Below are 18,550 nucleotides of genomic sequence, written 5' to 3' on the forward strand. Positions count from 1 at the left end.
AGAGGCACAACTGGAAAAATGCAGAGACTACCTGGAAAAGTGATGTACCACAAAGGGCAGAATCTAGCCTCAGAAAAGCAAACTCGGTGGCATTACAGCCACCTGGGCAGCCTGCAACTACTTCTCGTTACCTTGCCACGAGCCATCCGGAAGAGAAATAAAATGACCAGGTAGAGAGGGTAGACCACCACGCTGGACACCAGACCAACAGCCACTGTGTCCACGTTAACAGGGATCAGGTTAGAAACTGCCCCATTGCTGGAAAGAATTAAGAGAGATCAGACACTGGTGTTAGCAGAGCACTCAGGGCTGCCAGCTAAGCAAGCAGTGAGACAAAACTGCACAGCTGGGTTTTTCAGATGTGTACAGAAAGAAATGGGCATGGGCTACACTAACAGATGACACGGCAAAACCAGGTAAGGGGGAAAACTGCTGATTGTCTTTGGTTGTCCACCATCCATCTCCTGGTCCCACATTCTTTGGAAGGGGAAGGGCAGACTCAGGGCCACAAGCAAGTCGCCTGTTCCCAGCAGACATAAGGTCTGTCCTGCCCTACGTAATGGGAAGTGCAGGAGGGACCCTGAAGAGGTAAGGGAGTGGCCAGAGCACCAAGGGACACAGCGCACCTGAGGTGTACGTTCCCCACCACGCCGTACCACACAGCATTGGCACAGAGGAAGAGGAAGATGAGGAGGGAGCAGCAGGTGGCTCTCTGGACACGGGTGAAGCGGCTGCGGGGCGGGCGGTCCCACATGGAGAGCCAGACATGCTTCTCAAAGAAACCTCGCTGCAGCTCTGCTATGAAGATCCGGGAGAAGCTCCTCAGCTCTGTCTCACCTGAGCACAAAAAGAGAGAGGCTCTCAGGGCCAGCTGCACCGCAGAGGGGACCCGGCTGGGCCTGCCGCGGTCCTCCTTGCAGACTGATGTTGAAGGAACTATCCATGCTGCATCTATATGGCCCCTCCTGCACAGCTGGGTCCCTGCTACGCCTTGTCCTCTGGCACAAAGGACCCAGCAGAGCACCTGGCTGTGCAAGACATCAGTGCAGCGTGGAGGAGCCAGTGTGCAGGCTCTATGGGCTCTCTGCAGTCTCTTGCTGCGAGGGCCCTTCCCCAACACGGTAAGAACTGCCACGCTGCTCAGCCATCCCAGCCCCACACCCCAGGGGCTGAGCACTCACTGGCAGCATAAACCTCCTTCTCCACCATGCCATCGTTCTCTTCACTCTCCACCGACAGCCAGTCATTCACCAGGAAGAAGTAGCTCTTGCTGCTCTGCAGGTCCCGGACTATGACGTGCTGCAGGTACCAAGAGGGGCTGAGTCCTAAAAGTTAAGAGATGAAGAAATGTGTTTCATGTCAGACATTCCCTGCGTGAAGCTGCAAAGGTGAGAGGGCAGCACAAGCGCCCGTCAGTGTGACAGCAGAAGTTACCCCATGACACTACCTTCATCGATAGGAAACGCAGGTACCCAAGCAAAACGCTTGGCACAGCCAGGTCACCTCCTGGGCTGTACAGACATTTACAGACGCTGCCACAGTGCACAGCACGTTGCACCGTATGTGTATGGGATGACAGCTGACCAGTTTTCACACTTCCCTGTGATGGAGACTCCACGTCCCCCTCCCCAGTAATCTTCCCCCAAGCCAGTGGGTCACCACGGTCTCCCATCAGGCTTAGTCCAGACTCCTGGCCCAGAGCCCGGTTGTGACCTGTGATGGCTGTCTCAGCCCCATGTGCCCCCTCACATCTCACCTTTATTGTCGTGCCAAATGCGGATGCGCCAGATGCTCCCCAGACTTCGTTCTGTTGCGATCTGAAACACATCGAGGCTGTTGCGGTGGAAGGCGTTTTCTCCATCCAGGTGTCTGTGACCACTTTTACTGTCTACACCGTACAGGGCGATCCCCACATGGGCCGTGGTACCTGCCAGAGTTGATGGGTTCAGTTAGGGAAGTCCACCCAAGGTGGAGCTGTTTCGCAGCCCTGCCTTCCTGTCAGTGACCTGGTACCAGATGCAATGACCCTTCAGAAGGGCCACCTGGAGGCTGGGGAGGAAGGAATGTGCTCAAGAGCCATCTCACACCCAGGGATTGTGTTACAGCCTGGAGGGCAGCTGCTCAGTTTGGCTTGGTGCATGGACTTTGGCATGCTCAAGGTTTTCCTCTCTGGAGGGGACTTATTCTGACATTCCTTGCCTTGCTAACACCCTAATGGGAGGAGATGTTTATTCTGGATGTTTTTTCCACCAAGTAGCTGAAAGACTTGTTTTCTTTGACTTCTCTCCGGTACCATTTGCCAGATGCTCCTTGGTCTACCTGCTCAACCTGGATGGTCCTGGGGGAGAGCTTCAGGAGAAAGCTGCTGCCAGTGGTTACACTAAGATCAATGGCAGCATGTTTCTGGCGGTGACATGGTGGCACTCCAAATCTGTTCTTGCTTAGAGCTTCCACATCCCAGCTGCCTGGATTTCCAAGTCCAGGGTGATGTTTCTGGCAGTTCTAGCTACAAACCCAGCCGTGGATCAGAAAGCCAAGCTTTCTGCCTTCATGCCGCTGGGAAAGATTCAGGTGGCAGAACAAGTGACGGATGCTGGAGGACAGCAAAATGGTCCACCTAAAGGGCCCACAAGGCCTGGATGCTTCTGCAGGAGAGGGTCAGAAGTGAGGAACAATCACTGCCTCTGGGCTGCTCCTGCAACCACAGCCCAGCCAGGGAAAGCAGGCTGGGCGTACTGCTGTACTGGGTGGTTCCTTCCAGCAGGAGTTGCTTGTCCCACCCCAACAGCAAGGAGTGGGGCAGTACGCTCTTCTCCACAGCTGTTGACCTGCCCCATCATCACACAATAACAACTGTGAATGCTGTGGGAAGCCCTGAACCGACTGCCTGCTCAGTGCTGCTTCAAACACCAACTCTGGGCCCTGCAGGGGAACATTTGGTGCATGATGTGCTGAGGTGAGATCTCAGGGGAACCACACAGATGTCACACTAGGAATCAAGCACAGGAATAGACTGGGGACTAACCTGATCCTCTGCCCCAGCCAGTTTTCACCAGGATCTCGTATTTGTACAGCCCGTTCTTCCCACAGAAGGGTATCACCCCTACTCGGTTAATGTCAATCATGTCCAACTTGTGCACTATCAGTGCAGCCACCGAGTAGGTCACAAAGCAGACGGCACATGTCAGCAGAACGATGTAGTTGAGACCTGGACCTGGAGCCTAGAAGAAAAGATGTATCTTGAAAGGCACTCTCCTTCCCCAGGAGGACCCCCCTCCATTCCCCAGGAGTCACGCTGCCTCCTTCCTGGCTATTACCATCGTTCACCAACATGACACCACCTGCAAAGAGAGACCTCTCCCCGCACAGGCCATGTGCAGCATACTGCAGCAGCTGGCCAAAGCTGCTGTAGCAGCTGCCGAGAGCTCTCTGCTCCCACTTACGTCACACAGAGCGAGCTAGGAAGAGCCTGAACACCCCTGGGAGGCAGGGAGCAGCTGCCGGGTGCAAGCTCCCTGGGAGAAAACAGTGCTGGGTGACAGCTGGGAGGAGTGTTTGGCATCGCACTAGGAGGTGAACACACTGCGAGGTGTCCAGGTAGAGACCAAAGCCATCTGCAAAGGTCTCTTTTTAGCAGCAGCAGCCAGGATTCACCATCAGAGGACAGAGCTCCTAAAGACTCTCAGGTACTTGTGCCAGCTGGGCACGAGTCAACCACGACCCAGCTTGAATGTGAAGTCAATGGGAGCCCAAGGCTTTCCTCTAGGTGACTACAATCCGTTCAGTGTGTGGTAACACTGCACAGCTCTGTGTGACAGTGCTTTGCTTTGTTTTACTCACAGGAAAGATGAACTGGACAGAGTTTGGGGGGACAAATAGACTGGCTCCAAAGGCAGTGAGGTGCTGGGTTAAGCACACAGCCTGGTCTGGCCTGGTCTCTTCCAGTGGGATGATCCCTTCTGTCTTCCACCGTTTCTCCTGCTCACTGAAGTACTGGCAGAGGGAGGTGTACAGCCCCAGAGTCACCTCCACTGGGGACCAGCTGAAATGGTTCGTGATGTTGAAGTAGTATTTCTGGATGGTGTCATCCGTTCTGGAGAAAGGAAAGACAGCAAGGAGTCATTATTAACTCGCCTGCTGAAGGGGCGCTAATCCTGTTCTGGTGGATGTGTGCCCACAGAAAGCACCCTGCTGCAGAGACAAGTAAGCCCACAACGAGGAGGAAAAGCCCAGTGAATGTGCTGTAATTTACATTCTGGGGTTCTACAGGCCACTTCAATTCTGCTTTATCTTTCAGCACATGGAGCACTATGTTGCACATCCCCTTTGCTGCGCTGGCAGCCTTGCACAGCTCTCCCACCTGCCCTTCCCTGTGTCCCACTGACCCACACAACACTTACATAGCTACTCTATGATTCTTGGCTGGGAGCAGATATGCTTATCAGGACGATTAATCCCTCTTCGAAAATTCTGTTATCAAAAGCCATGGAAGCTGTATCAACTTACACAACAGTGGCTCCACTTTTGCCCCACCTATTCCCAAGCTGCCTATCTTTTCTTCTCAGATAATGCCTCAGAATGGCTCATAAATAACACGAGGCACGGACACACAAGCTCCCAGGCAAGGCAGCAAGGCAGCAACTGAAGTCACAAGATTGACTGCTCTGATAAAAGGAACAGAGCTTTGCTGCAAAACCCAACAACACAACAGCAGTGCTTAATGAGCCACGCAGCAGGCAAGCAGGGTATACGGGAGCCCAGGAGGGAAAGTGTGTTCTCCTCCTGTCACACATTGGGAAGATGAGCTCTGAGGACAGAGGTGCTTTCATGCAGGTTGCACTGCAGATCAGGAACTAGGCTAATGCGTGGTGCTTTGCTCTGGGAAATGGTTTCATGAGCTGCACGAAGCAAGCCCTGAATGTGCAAAGGTCAGTGGGAGTCCCTCGGAGAAAGAGTCCCGGTAAAGATGGGCAGCTCTGGGATCAGCAGTGCACGGAGGATGAAAGCTTGGACAAGCAGCAATCAGACTACACTAAGTATCAGGCAAGTGAGCAGAGAAAAGGGCAGTGTGGGGAGATTCATCATCAGGGCTTGTGATACTCACAGGGAACAGGATTTACAGCTCTAAAAAGGGGAACCCTCCCTCACCTGGATCAGAAAGGCAAATCACAGAGCACTGAGCTCCTTCTGCACCAGCGGCAGATATCTGGGAAGGAGGGAATGCCAGGGTTGAAGAGGTGCCAATACAGGGGTGCAGGAATGGCAGCTTGCAGCACCCTGCCCGGGAGAGCTGCCTCCTCCGAGGACAGAGGAGCACTGTGAATAGCTACAGCAGCACCAGCCCTGCAAAGTAGCCTGGTATGAACCATGGCAAGGCCCTGAGCATCCCTCACATACATCCACGGGACAGGCCTATGTGGGTGACAGGTACTACACGGGAGGCTTCTCTTACCTGGGTGAAGTGAAGAAGGTATAGAGCTTGTGGTCCCTTCCAGCCAGGGCATCCAGGCCGATTTTCTTAGAGGCACTACAGTTGTGCTCGTTGGGCTCTGGTTCGTGATGGAGATAAGCCATAATGAATGGCTCAGGCTCGCTTGCGATGTAGCGATCTGTGTGGGGACGGGGAGGGAAAACAAAAAGTACTTTTAAAAAACAGGGAGAGCTCAATGACAAGCCTGTTACCAGCAGTGGATGTTCAGGGAGGAGTATCAGGAATGCAGAAAGCCAGGAGAGATGCTCTTCCAGATTGCACCCTCTCAGTCTGCAGTTCAGACGACCCCTAAGGAAGAGACTCACGATACCACTACACCTGACCAAGACACAGACTGGATAAACTCCCTCCGGTGTTGATGTGGCTCAACAGAAAGGCTGAGAAAAACAAAAGGCTTCTCCATGCCACAATCCACAGGCAAGGATTACACTGGGAACTGGATAATGCCTGCGACAGATGGAAACTCAACCATGCGGTTGCTGGCTACACCTGACATCCCCTCCCACACCAGCTACCTCTTGACAGAGGTCTCCTTTGCTGCAACACCCAGCCCTCCTCTCCCAGGGGAAGAAATAGCAAAGAGCACAGAAAGTTGGATCTGTCCACACTACCGTTCAGGACTCTGTAAGTGAGCTGGAAGTGCAGCCCTGCTTCTCTGTTGTTGCTTTCCATAATCACAATTAAGTTCACAGATGTTCTTGCCTCGATGACTTCAGTGCCAGCAGAGAGATTGTCAGCATCTGTGTTGTTTGACACCATAACAGTGATGGCTTTCTCTGAGTCCAGGCTCCCAATGGGGATCTGCACCCCGTTGTGTGTCTGAAACTCCATGGAGGCGACCTTTGTGGACACAGTGTAGTTGCTGATGTAACCAAAAGGGAAAGGATTGGAGTCCACTTGGAACATGACTTGAATGACATCCGTCAGGTTGGAAAGGGTGGTGTTGAATGCCTGGGGGATGGAGAACTGGCAGTTTGGTGTGTTTTCGTAGCAAAGCAAGTTAAAGGGATCAGACCGCTTGCCTGTGGCCTTAATTTCTCCTCCCACCAGCTCAAGAGGCTCTTCATTCAGCACCCGAGACTTCATGAGGATGCGCATCAGGCTGGAAGACAGGTTGTAGGCTTTGGGAGCTAGCAGCAAATTGTGGGAATCAGCAAGCAGCTCCTGGGGCTTGGACTCTTGTGAAACTGTATTGACAAGGTGAATTAGGTCACCTGCCAGGAGAGAAATAAAGGTGCAAACAGAGGAAGTGGTAAATAGCCTAGATAACTGCTACAGTCTAGATAACATCTGATACCTTCCCAAAACAATCAGACAAGTCTTTCCTCAGTGTCTTCTCACTGTAAGTCTACACTGTGCACGTGACCTTCTGCACTCAAAGTGTTCAGTAGCCCATAGCTAAAAATAGAGCTGTCAGCAATTCCTGCAGTCTCTCAGCTAATCTACAAAGTTTGGTGGTGAGTACTTGATCACAACAGGCTTTATTTTCCTCTTGTATAGTGACTAGAATGGCAGATTGGGAAACAGGGAAGGAATAGATAAAGCAAACATATGTTACTATGTTTTTGCACTATGAAGTGGAGAACACTCAGAAACGCGTAACAAGGAGTACAAGCAAGGTGTCTGCTTCCTCCCAGGGTAACCAGGTGGGAATTCCCACCCAGTGTTCACAGGTGCCCCAGTGAAGCTTGGTACCCTTCAGATTGCAACCAGGAAGGCAAGCATCTGGAAGCCATAGCTGTTACTCACTGTTTACAAAATGGGATTTCCCTGAACGATTAGTGAGTTTATTGACAACTGTCATATTTAAATGTCTGCAGAGACAGCTGCCAAAGCCAGGACAACCCTGAGAAAAGTGCAAGCAGAAGAAAGTACTGGGGTGCCACACTCCAAATGTTAGCTGTGATTCTCCTAACAGCCTGAAAAGGCCAAACTCCTAATGGTACAGGAGAAAGCCCACAAAGCTGCTCTCAGCAGACATCTGCCCAGCTCCTTGCACAGGGAGACCTGTGCCCTCAGCAGTATCTGGTCAACTGTCACCTGTCCCTGCAAGAACAAAACTCACCTGTGATATTGAGGATGTTGTCAGCGATGCCAGTTGGTGTCACAGTGCCCTGGGTCGTTTCTCCCTGTAGAATGGTCATCATGGTCTCCAGCTTGTTCAAGGTCCTTGTCAGGCATGACTTGCAAACCAGTTCCTTGCTCACCACCTGCAAAGGGAAGCACAGTCTGAAGGAGCACACCCAGGGAAAGACAAAAGCAGCTGTGGGCAAGTTCAGCTGGCTCAGTCCCTCAACAATTCGTTCAAACATTTGTTCAAACACCATTTGCACTCTGAAAGTCACCCCTGCTCCTTCCAGCCCCTATGAGGTGACTGCAGAGACTGTGGCTGCTCTGCTCACACTGAGAGATGCCAAGAAACTGTTGATATCTCCAAGACTCTTCCATCCACCTCCCCTCACATTACAATCTGCCAGTGTACAGCCAGGCATGCCAGGAGTCTGATGGAGGTTGCATGAGGGTTGGAAAGAGCAACATAGGGCAGCATATTCATGTTTCCTGGAATTCACGTGTAAGGACCAAGCATCTCTCCTGCTGTTGTATCTCATGAGGACCCCTTCAGGGCTACACACTATTCCTACAGAAATCAACCAGGAGGAGCTGGATAGGATTCCTCCATCCACTCTGCTGTCTTCAATGGAAGCAAGATTTAGCCCTAACTGAATCCATTCCAGTGTCCAAATACTCCTGAAAGCTGTGGGAGGGATCCTGCCACTCAGGCATGATGGATGTCCCTCCCTCTGCTCCCAGATGTATCCAAGAAACAGAATGTTCTAGCCATGGCCTGGAGCTCCCCGCACTCTCAAGGGCTGGATGGGAGGGACTGAGGCAACACATGGAAGCTGTTACCACAAACCCATTCCTAGCTTTTATTCATCTTTTTTCTTTTAAGCATCATAGGATTCAGACGTGATTCACCATATGTTTTGGTGAAGAATCAAAACAGCATCTTCAGGTCTAGAATTCCCCCTCTTCTGCTTTTATTTGTAAGCTAAGCAAGGACATACTGTGCAAATTATAGTCCACAAGGCACAGTCAGGTATCAAGAAGCTGAGGAAGAAAAAGGGTTATGGGGAAGAACCACCCAAGGGGAGCTGCTACTACTTAGGAAGGAGAATTGACTAAGACGACTAAGATATTTTTTTTCCCCTTCAGGAGAAATTCATTCTGATTTTTCCTCTTCTCTGTAGGTAAAATCAAGAAAGTATCAGCACTGATTGACACTTCTACAGGAAAGGAAATGTGTGAACTCTGTGCTGGTCTCAACCGCTTGGGAAATTCTAGATTACTGTTTTTCTAAGCTTTTCATTCCAAACCAGAGCACAAACTAATCCTGGAGTGTCAGCTTTTCCCGTGGAAAAAAAATTTCTATTTCTAGACCTAAGCTTCCACAGCGAGATCAAGTCGCAAGGCAAGAGCACGTCAGAGACACAGGAACGAACCAACCCAGCATCAGAATGACATGTGCTGAACCCCAAAATCCCTGAACAAAGATGAACAGAAAGAAGTGATTTTTGAGGTTTCCAGACTGTGAAGCAGAGAAAGCAGCAGCAGAATAAGGACTCTGTGGGTGGGATGCAGTAGTCTGTCCATCGTTTTGATGACAGCCTGTTCCTGCTGAGCAAGGTTGCTGACCTGGCTGGGGAGGTGATGCACAGCCAAGGCCAGGGTACCAGACTCCAGTCCCGAAAGCAAAGATCTGGGAGGGCAGGGAGGAAGAGCATGCCAGAGCAGACTGGCTGACCACCAAACCCCAAGCACATTATATAACTGGGCTCTCTTCCCTCTGCCCATCTGACAAAACACATAAAGCCACTCCTAAATCCACCAGGCAGCAGCCCCAGCACCGGGGAGCTGAAACTGCACACTGGCTGGGGAACACAGCACTTCCAGTCAGCAGCAGAGCAGAGCAGTGTTTCTAATCTTGTATGGTAGAAACAGGGCTGGAAGGAACATCAGTCCTTGGCACTGTCCCTTGGCTCAAGGCAGGTCCGGCTCTACTTGTGTTACTCCTGATAGGAGTCCAGCCTGTCCTCAGAGATTCTGTGACTCCCCCAACAATTTATTCCAGTGCTTCTCCAGTCTGTTGTGGCATCTCCTACAGACTCCATCTGCAAGCGAAGGAACCAGCTGCTAGTAAGCTGCCACACCAGGGCTGGTACGAGAAAAAGCACACAGTTCTGAGGTGCTGCCTTCCAGCACGTGAATACATCATCTTATCAACGTCTGCTAGATTGGTGGCATGGCAAGGGGCAGAGCTCACAACACTTAGTACATCACCACAGAAACCCTAATGATGTCAACAAGCGACACCTGTCCTCCCTGTGTGGCATGTGTGGGGCAGAGAGACAGGGAAGCACATCAAGAATTGAAGAGCATCTAAGCTGCACCTGGAAGAGCGGGAGGCTGGAGGCGGTAGTGGGGAACATACCGTGCACTGCGCCAAGGCAGCTGAGATCTGCTGGATGTCATCAACTGTGTTCACATTCAACGAGTTCAGGGTTTCTGTGATGTTATTGCGAGTCCAGGTCCGGAGTTCAAATTCATTTCCAGCCTCAGATTCCAGAAGCATGGACCTCTCGTACTGGGAAGGAGAAAAGCAGCAAAGTGAGGAAATGTATCAGGTTGTTTCAGAGGATGATCAGCTGTGCTAAGTCACCTCTTCCCTGCACTCTGTATCTCCCTGCCTGTGCTCTTCCCCAGAGGGTGATCTCATGAGCTGTTTTTTCAGTAGAACTCTCTCAATTTCACTTGTGCTCTCTAAGCAATTATCTTAACAGCCTTGCACTTGACAGCTCAGTAGTATACCAGTGTGCAGTCCTTATCCAGCTAAGCAAAGAGCCTGCGGTCAGGGGGATCACCTCTGCCTGGCTTCCAGGCATGCAGCAGGCTCTTATTGGGCAGCTGACCAAAATCCCTGCCTTGCCTATAGAGATGCACATGGAGGGGCTCAGCACTACTTTAGGTACAAGTGAAAGTGAATGCTGCCAGGAGGATGATGCTCCTGGACTGTGGATTAAAGACCTTGTATGCAGGCAGAAGATCCTTCTAGCTGCACTAGCTCAGCAGTCAGAACAAGGTCTCCTTAGCACCCATAGCATCACTGGAGCAGCTACAAGGAGTTTCCAGCCCTGCTGAGCTGGAGCGTGATGGCTGGCTCAGGGGAAGCATGAAGGAGCTGGGGGAATCTGAGCTAAGATTCTGGTTTCTAAATTCAATGTTTAGACTTAAGGTTGGCAGTACAGAGGAAAAACTATCTGAATATGAGGACAAAAAAGCAGGTGGCATGGGAGATACCCAAGGCAGTGCCTTCTCTAGGATCCTTGTTTTATTTTGCAGCCCTTCTGCTTCCCTGGTCATTGTGTGTTGGGAGCTTGCTAACCTTTTTGATGCATGAAAATAGGTCCAGCCCAGCTCCCAGCACGGACATACACTGATATACATGAGAAACTGTAGCATTAATCATTTCCCTACACCACTGTACATAAACTGGCCAAATAACATTACTGGCAATTGCAAGGCCTTCTGGAGGCCCTCTTGGGCAGCGGGTGCTGCTTTACCTCATTTAAGATGGTGATGAGGGCCAGAGAGTACTCAATGACCTGCTGAGGATCCCCTTGTTTCACTAAGCCCTGGAGCACCGTGTCAGTTTGATTGTACAGCCAGTGGGAGAGGCTGGGGAACCCCTCAGGTAAGCCGATTTCCATGGAGCTGCCAAGGGAAAAAGGGATTTGGGTTAAGTGCAACTATCAAACAGGGCTGGGGGAAGGAGGCAGAATCTGCTTTTCCGCTGGTAAGGAAGAGAAAGGGGGAAGCAGGTGGTTAAACAACAAAGACAGCATTGCTGAACCTTGCCCTGGTGCCCAGTTTGCACAAGCTGTATGTAGGAACATCATGGACCTGCATCCTGGTTCCTCACTGGTCCAGCTCTGTGAAGCTGTAGGTGGAGGATGCACACATTGCATTGAACCCAGAGAAGAAAATTCAGGTTCAGTGTGATGGAGCAGAAAGAGCACTTAAAACCAGAGTCAGTGTCTGGGAGAAGCTGCACTGCTTTTGGCACTGTTCCCTGGGGTCTGAGGAACAGCTGGGACACAGATCCTCCTCTGCAGGCACTGCAGGACTGCGCTCCAGCCTGGGAGGCCAGGAGCACATGTACAGCATGGGGAGCTCCAAATCAGCCTCGAGAAGGAGCAGTCCTACAGCTCTGCCAGGCAGCAGAGACCAGCTCAGGATGCTGCCCAAAGACCTGTGGGCACTTGTCACCTGCATGGAACGCACTGGAAACCAAGAGGCATTTGCAGAAGGGGTAACTGGGCTGGCATAGTACCGGCCCTGCCGAGACTCAAGCTGCAGTCAGTCCTTCCACCCTATTCAAATGCATGTGCTCTCCACTTTGGCTCCATGAGACCTCCCTGGCTCTCAGCAGCGGAAGGTGATGGAGCACAGAGCTAAGAGATCTTCCGCCAAAGTGACATTGTGCCTTCAAAGCAAGGTGTCACTAGGGAATTAAGGAGGTGGTAGGTAAGCGGTAAGGAAAGCAGTAACTTATGGGGAAGTCTCCCCCTTGAGCGATGATCCACAAGGACTGGATTCTCTGTATTGCACTTCTGCTGAGCCTCCCCTCCCCTTCCCACCAACAGTCTCTTCCAGGAGCAAAACATTTCACCCAGCATCTGCCGAGCCCTTCAGGACAGGGACTCAGCAGTCAAGCCGTAGGACTGACTCAGGAGCCCAGGCCAGACACTGGCGCTGCCGCGTAAGCCCAGCCTGTGAGCGGTGGGTCTTACCTGTTAACGGCTACCACGGTGGCTCCCAGCTGGTCCTGAACAAGGACCGCCACAGACACCATAAAGCCGCTCTCATGGAAGCCCGGGGGCAGGAAGGCACTGTGCTCTGCACGGCTGCCCTTGTACACGCAGAACTCGTGGTAGTGCCCAGCCCTGTGGCGAGACGCCAGCAGGATGTACACCAGCGGGCCCTCCGCGTCCTCTGTGTCTCGCCAGCCTGCAAAACAAACCCAGACAGGGGGTCTGACGGGGTCGAGGGCACAGAGCGGGGGCTGCAGCCACCGTCCCAAAGCGCAGCCTGACCGTCAGAGCTGGCACTGCCTGGCGGTGCCCCGTTCCTCCCCCAGCGTGTCCCACCCTGCCCAGCCCTTCCGCATGGCACCTGCCCTCACTGCTGTCCCCAGCAAGGTGTCACCCTGCTCCGGCAGAGGGACATGTTGTCCCCAGAGCGAGGACAGCTTGAGGACTCCACTGGGCTGCAGGGATGTCTCAGGACCTCCAATGAAAAGCTCTGACCCTCTCTGAATTTTTCTGATATTTAGGGGTTTCTGCCTAGTTGTCTGGGTCCCGTAACATTTAAAGGGATTTGTGAAGACTTCATGAGCAAAATAAAAATGGGAATAACCCTACTGGGGCTGGGAACAGCACTGACCCAAGGCTGCAGCTTCTGTACAAGCCCTGCAAAGCTGACGTAAGACAGAGGCTCAGCACAGTGCTCAAGCAGTTCAACATCTCAGGAATAACTGAGTCTAGGATAAAACCTGCATAAAGGTTTCATAGGAGCTCCCAAGAATTATGAGGAGTCTTGTGGGAGCCAGACAGTTGGGAAATTCACTGTGCATTTCCCAGTGAGCACCACCAAAGGTGCTGGTTCTGCCCAGGCTCACTGCACTGGACATGTGACCAGTGAGTCTGTATCCTGCGTGTTTCACTTCAGCTTAAAAACAATTACTAACAGCTAAAATTCCCACCACTCCAAAGAGACAGCAATTTCCTAATTACTCTGAGTGGCTCAAAACACGCCAAAGTTACAACCATATGATGCTGAATACACTCATGCTTCTCCCCCAGAAGTGCTTTGGTGACCAGCCTCCCCAGAATCAGATGAGTTCATCATCTCTGCAGTGTGGCTTCTCAGCATTTGTGCACAGACAGCACTAACCTCTAACACTAATTTGGGGAAATATGGTTTAGAGGCACTTAATCCTCGGCCCAAGACTACAGGATGTCAGCCAGGCCACTTTTCCAAAGCTAGACGTGTTGTGCCATCTCTGCAGCTGGTTGAGAAGGTAAATGCCGACGGGAACACCCAGCCCACATCGCAGAGAAGGCCCCAGTGCTTTGTCTTTTGACTCTTCCCATGTGTGACTCAGTTTTGGCACCTCTCTTCTTCTTCCTGCACTGAAATGCCAGTTCCTTCCACAAGTACTGCCCTGGCCTGGATATCACCATTCAGCTACATGAATTAGGATGTTAAATTGGTAGGCCTGCTACCATGTGTTTTAGAGCACCATAATTCGGGTACACAAAGCCTCATGGTCAAGGCTTTGGGGATCAGAAATGGAAAGATCCACTTCTGAACTCAGCCCTGGGCAACAGTGACCTGGGGTAGGAGCTCAGAGTAAAGAAAACACCTGTGGGAAGAAGGGCAGCAGGTAACACACTGGTCATGAAAAACCTTTGCCCACGAGGAGCAGAGTGCCCAGCACCGCTGTCCGCTCGCTCTCACCTGCACACTCAAAGTGCACCTTTGCCATCAGTGCCCTGAGGGGTCCTTCCGGAGACAGCTGGCAGGACCCTCCAACAGGTGGCTGGTTGGGGAGCAGATCGATTGAGGCGAATCCTTCCTCCCCGGTTGTGAGGTCTGTGATGTGAAGGGTAAAAGTATATCCCTCCCCATCCTTCAGTGCCCCTTGCCTCAAGACCAGGTTCATGCCTGTGTCGCCAGTGGAGGTAGTTTTTTTGTCCAGGATGAGAGACTTGTTTTTAAAGCTGTGTGCTGCCCATCTCTATAGAGAGGAAGAGGGGAAAAGACAGGAGAGGTTTTGTTTAAATCTGAAGTTATGTCCTTAAAATGTTTTCAGATTGAGTTTCTTCTAAAAAGTAACAGATTTCTAGTGGGAGCATCTGCCAAATTTGCAGTTGATAATTCAGCTTTAGTCTTGTGTGCTACAGCAACAAGAACTGGAACCTTTCCAAAATGTCTGGTGGGAATATTTCCACTGTGAGATCTACTTTAGTCTCTGGGATTACATCACCCTCCGACAGAATATTTCATAATACAGAATACAAAACACAGGAAATAAATTAAATACTGGTGGAGTCTCCATGGGATACCATGTTTTATATGCTTCAAGCTGAACGTGTCCTGGATGGTTACTGTTAATAGCACAAATGTACAATTGCGATAACAAGAGGAACAGTGAGATAGCCAGCCAGAAAATGCCATACAAGTACATGCTGGGCTTGCTGGGAGCAATACAGACTAGCTCTCACAACAAGACTTCCACTTCTGAGACCTGCTTCATTCAACAGGCTGCAGAGATGCTGCAGAGTGGAATCTGTCATTAGAGGAGGGCATGAGGGACTTGGAGGATCAGAAGAGACAGAACAACCTCTGCTTGAGCCACCACAATAATGGGCAAAATGCCAACCTGCAGGGAGAAGAAAACACTGTACAGACCTCTTCTAGGAAAAAAGTGGCTTTTGTGTGGAAACAGCTGGTCACTCATGAGCTTGGCTTGAAAATGACCCAGCAAGGACTTGCCCTTGTGTAGGTCAAGACACTGATGGAGGACCGTCAGGCCATGTGTCCTGTAGCCTACAGGCACAACCCAGGGCAAAGAAAAGCTCTGGATATCTCAACAGGGGGTCCAGTGGTTACAGGACATGAGGAACCTGCTTCACAGGCCCTCCTAAGCCTCCTCCATGCTGCTGAGGCACGGAACAAGCCCCATGTCACACAAAGCAAGCTCCGTACAGGGCCTGCTTTAAACTTCTGACTCTGTAAGCCAGTCCTGCAGCCAGTTCCAGGGGCTGTGATGAGGAGACGAGCATCAAACAGCCTTCTTCGTCCCCTCAGCCAGACCCAGCCTGCCACTGCATTAACAGTCAGCGATTGTTTCCCCTCTGTGTCTCCACAGCAATTTAGGTCCCAGACTTTATTTCTCACACAGCTCTTTCCACCCTGTCCTCTTTGACTCTCTGCTTCTCCCTGAAGTCCACCAAAGGTGAAGCAAAGACCAGCTAATGACTTTACCCCAAGCTTGGAGTCGTTGTGACAGTTCTGGCAGGTCCCCTCCAGGTAGACGTAGGAGCTCTTGCTAACTTCATAGACAGACTGAGCCTTGCAGGAAACGCACTCCAGGGAGACGATAGGGACTCCTCCCCTCTTGATGAATACCTGGGAAAGCAAGAGACTCCATCAGAAGATCTGAGACAAAAATACATACATCTAACAGTTAAGCAGACATCCCAGCACCTGGTTCTGCTCTGCCACAGCCCAGTCTGTGCTAAGGGAACAGCAGAAAAGGATTTCTAAAGGATTTCAGGTCATCATCTAAGCTACATCACTTTCCTTACACTGGCCAGTTCTGTCACTGATTTTCAAGAGTTATCCAATGCCAAACTGGGCCAATCTAGGTAATTCTGGATTTACTTTATTTACACTTTTTAATGACACATCACTTTCAAAATGTCCCTCTGGTACCCTGTGCTGAACTCTCAGCAAGTCCTGCTTGTGCTGCTGGGCAGAGATGATGCTAACTGAAGCACTTTGGTGGACCAGCCATCCCAGGACAGCTGTTAACCCTACAAAAGTGGGATCCATGTTACAGTTAGGAAAAGATGACAGTGTAACTGGGAGGAGGAAACCCTCCACTACAGCACAGACCAAACATCTGGTGAACACCTGCCCTGGGAAACAACTGCAGCTCTCCTTTGTTTCCTGTAGGCCAAATTCTTGGTCCTGCCTCTGCAGCTGCAGAATGCCTGACCTGGTAAGGTCACAACAGATCTGCCGTGGACAGAGGACTGTGGGGTTGTGGGTCCCTGTCTTCGACTCGGAAGGCTAAATGGGAAGTGTTTACAGTCCAGACTAGCAAGAGGGCTTAGGGCAAGCCAGAGTTTACTGAGAATACGCTGCCCTGTGCAAAGCCAGCATGGTCCTGCTGTCCACCCCCAGCCCTGCTCTGACCTACAGAGCTTGGACTAGAATCACGTCACGTTTTAGGACCCAACCCTTGGGCTCTCAGAGTCCACTGCCTGTGCAGAACCATCATCATTTCTGGCACTACCTATGTCTCTGAGAGATAAAAATAGCCAGAAAACACAACTCCCACTGTGCATCAAATGCATTTTGCTCTTCAGCCTGGAAGAATGACCTTTTCCAGAGAGTTGCATGTGTTCCAGGCTTTTAGCTCAGATCTAAGTTGCACATCTCAAAACGTCTACCACACCTCCTCGGCAAAGCACTTGGAGAGAGGAGAGCACTGATGGCTCAGACACAACGGCTATTGAGCTCTGACCCCAGTACTTTGTCTAAATTCCTTTAATCCTCTAGGAAATGGGGTTGTCCAGCATTCAGCAGAGCCCTCTGCCCTGGCATAATGAATACTCTGAATTCAAAGAAAGGCAGTAATGAAGACATTGTTTAATATGGCAGACTTTTAAAAGAGGATAAATATTCCACAGGACTAAGCTGAAGTGCCTTGAAGCTTCATCCATTCCTACAGTATTTGCAAATTTCCTGCGACACTGGAATCATTGTTTTGTGCTCATGCATGGAAACCAGATAGTACGGAATGTCCTTGAAAGACTATCAATTTAATTTTTTTCTTTTTATCCTCCAGCTTTGGTTTAAGACCCAGGCAGTAAGAGTTTCCACTTTCAGACTAACTGTATCTCTAATTGCCAAACACACCACGATGAATGTTTCTGACATAAACCATAACTGCTGTCGGACTGCAGATGCATTCAGCGTTAAGCTTAATTTGACATAAACAACATGCACTTAAAAAAAATCCTCCCTTAAAAAAATTCACAAGGAGAGAAGAGAGGAACTATTGACAGTAAAATTAAGTACCAGCTCTTAGGAAGCTCTCTCTGGGCAAAAACTGGGGAGGAGCCTGGTGCTGTGCCATGTGAGGAGTCTGGTACTGCACAGGGTGCTGGAAGAGCCACCTATCATGGGCTCCTTTGCTGTGCTGCTGCCACAGACCCTCAGTCCCGGTACCATCCAGGGCTGGGTCACTAACACAGCCTCTGCACAGAAAGGGATGAACAGATGAATGCAAGGTCTAAAGGAAGGAAGAAACTAAAAGGACTTGGCAGGACAAGCAGAAAGTGCTGCCCAAGGCAGCGTAAGATGAATGTGTCACAGAAATACCTATGTCGGTTCCTGACAATGACCTGGATGAGATGGGTTAGGGAGCCCCAGCGATGCCCTAAAATCTGCTTCCCCTGCTTTCCCATGCTGGCTGGGGCAGGTGGGTAGTGTTAGCTTCCACCACCCCAGCTGAACTGGCACTGGCTCTCGGATGGGGCTAGGGGACACAGCCTGGGAAGTCACCCATAGCTGGCCACTGTCCCGAGCCAGCAGCGCTCTCCTCTAGAAAATTCCTTATGAAAAGGGCCATGGACTTCCAGCTCGGCTGTCTCCAGCAACAGGCACACAAGGACAGAAAGCGACAGTTGTCTGTGGTACGTACGGTTTGATTTGTTGCCTCAGGACTCATACCCTCCTTCCTGACGGTGAGGTCGAACGTATACTCCACATCTGCTTCTAACAGAGCTTTGGAAATTGTGACAATTCCTTCCTTGGCACTGAAATTCAGAGAGCACCCTGCAGCCGAGCTCTGCTTGCAAGGAGAAAAGAACTTTCAAACCCTCCTTGGTACGGGTGCACATCAGGTTAGTCCACAGCCAAAACATTCAGGTTCACACAAGTCACTGCTACAGATCTTACTGTGCAATGCCACCACTGGGGTGGGAGAAATGGGGTGGCATGTGGGCAATAAAGCACATTACCCTATTCTTCAGGTTAGTAAGCAATACTTGGAATACTCCTGTGTTTCATCTGAGCATCAATTTCTTATTTTACAGCAATTAATTCTTCACTAAATAGCTTACAAACATTGCCAAACAACACAAAAAGCTCACATTAAACTCAAAAGTCTAAGCCACACACACTCCACAACTTTCTGTTTTG

The 18,550-nt window shown here is 50.7% G+C and overlaps 1 protein-coding gene across 1 annotated transcript in view; it reads right to left on the reverse strand.

Moving 5' to 3' along the window:
* The window catches only part of PKD1 (polycystin 1, transient receptor potential channel interacting), a 98,977-nt gene that overhangs the window by 16,697 nt on the left and 63,730 nt on the right, over window positions 1–18,550 (reverse strand). Inside the window, exons 16-30 of the mRNA XM_055806360.1 lie at window positions 18,051–18,197; window positions 15,602–15,745; window positions 14,072–14,351; window positions 12,343–12,559; window positions 11,113–11,263; window positions 9,984–10,136; window positions 7,557–7,701; window positions 6,103–6,705; window positions 5,453–5,609; window positions 3,841–4,093; window positions 3,026–3,221; window positions 1,757–1,927; window positions 1,182–1,325; window positions 627–837; window positions 132–258 (exon numbers count right to left, since the gene is read on the reverse strand). Of these exons, the coding sequence (XP_055662335.1) occupies window positions 132–258; window positions 627–837; window positions 1,182–1,325; window positions 1,757–1,927; window positions 3,026–3,221; window positions 3,841–4,093; window positions 5,453–5,609; window positions 6,103–6,705; window positions 7,557–7,701; window positions 9,984–10,136; window positions 11,113–11,263; window positions 12,343–12,559; window positions 14,072–14,351; window positions 15,602–15,745; window positions 18,051–18,197 (3,099 nt within the window). The remainder of the gene's footprint in view (window positions 1–131; window positions 259–626; window positions 838–1,181; window positions 1,326–1,756; window positions 1,928–3,025; window positions 3,222–3,840; window positions 4,094–5,452; window positions 5,610–6,102; window positions 6,706–7,556; window positions 7,702–9,983; window positions 10,137–11,112; window positions 11,264–12,342; window positions 12,560–14,071; window positions 14,352–15,601; window positions 15,746–18,050; window positions 18,198–18,550) is intronic.

The sequence above is a fragment of the Falco peregrinus genome, chromosome 5 (genome assembly GCF_023634155.1).
Source record: "Falco peregrinus isolate bFalPer1 chromosome 5, bFalPer1.pri, whole genome shotgun sequence".
Taxonomy (NCBI): domain Eukaryota; kingdom Metazoa; phylum Chordata; class Aves; order Falconiformes; family Falconidae; genus Falco; species Falco peregrinus.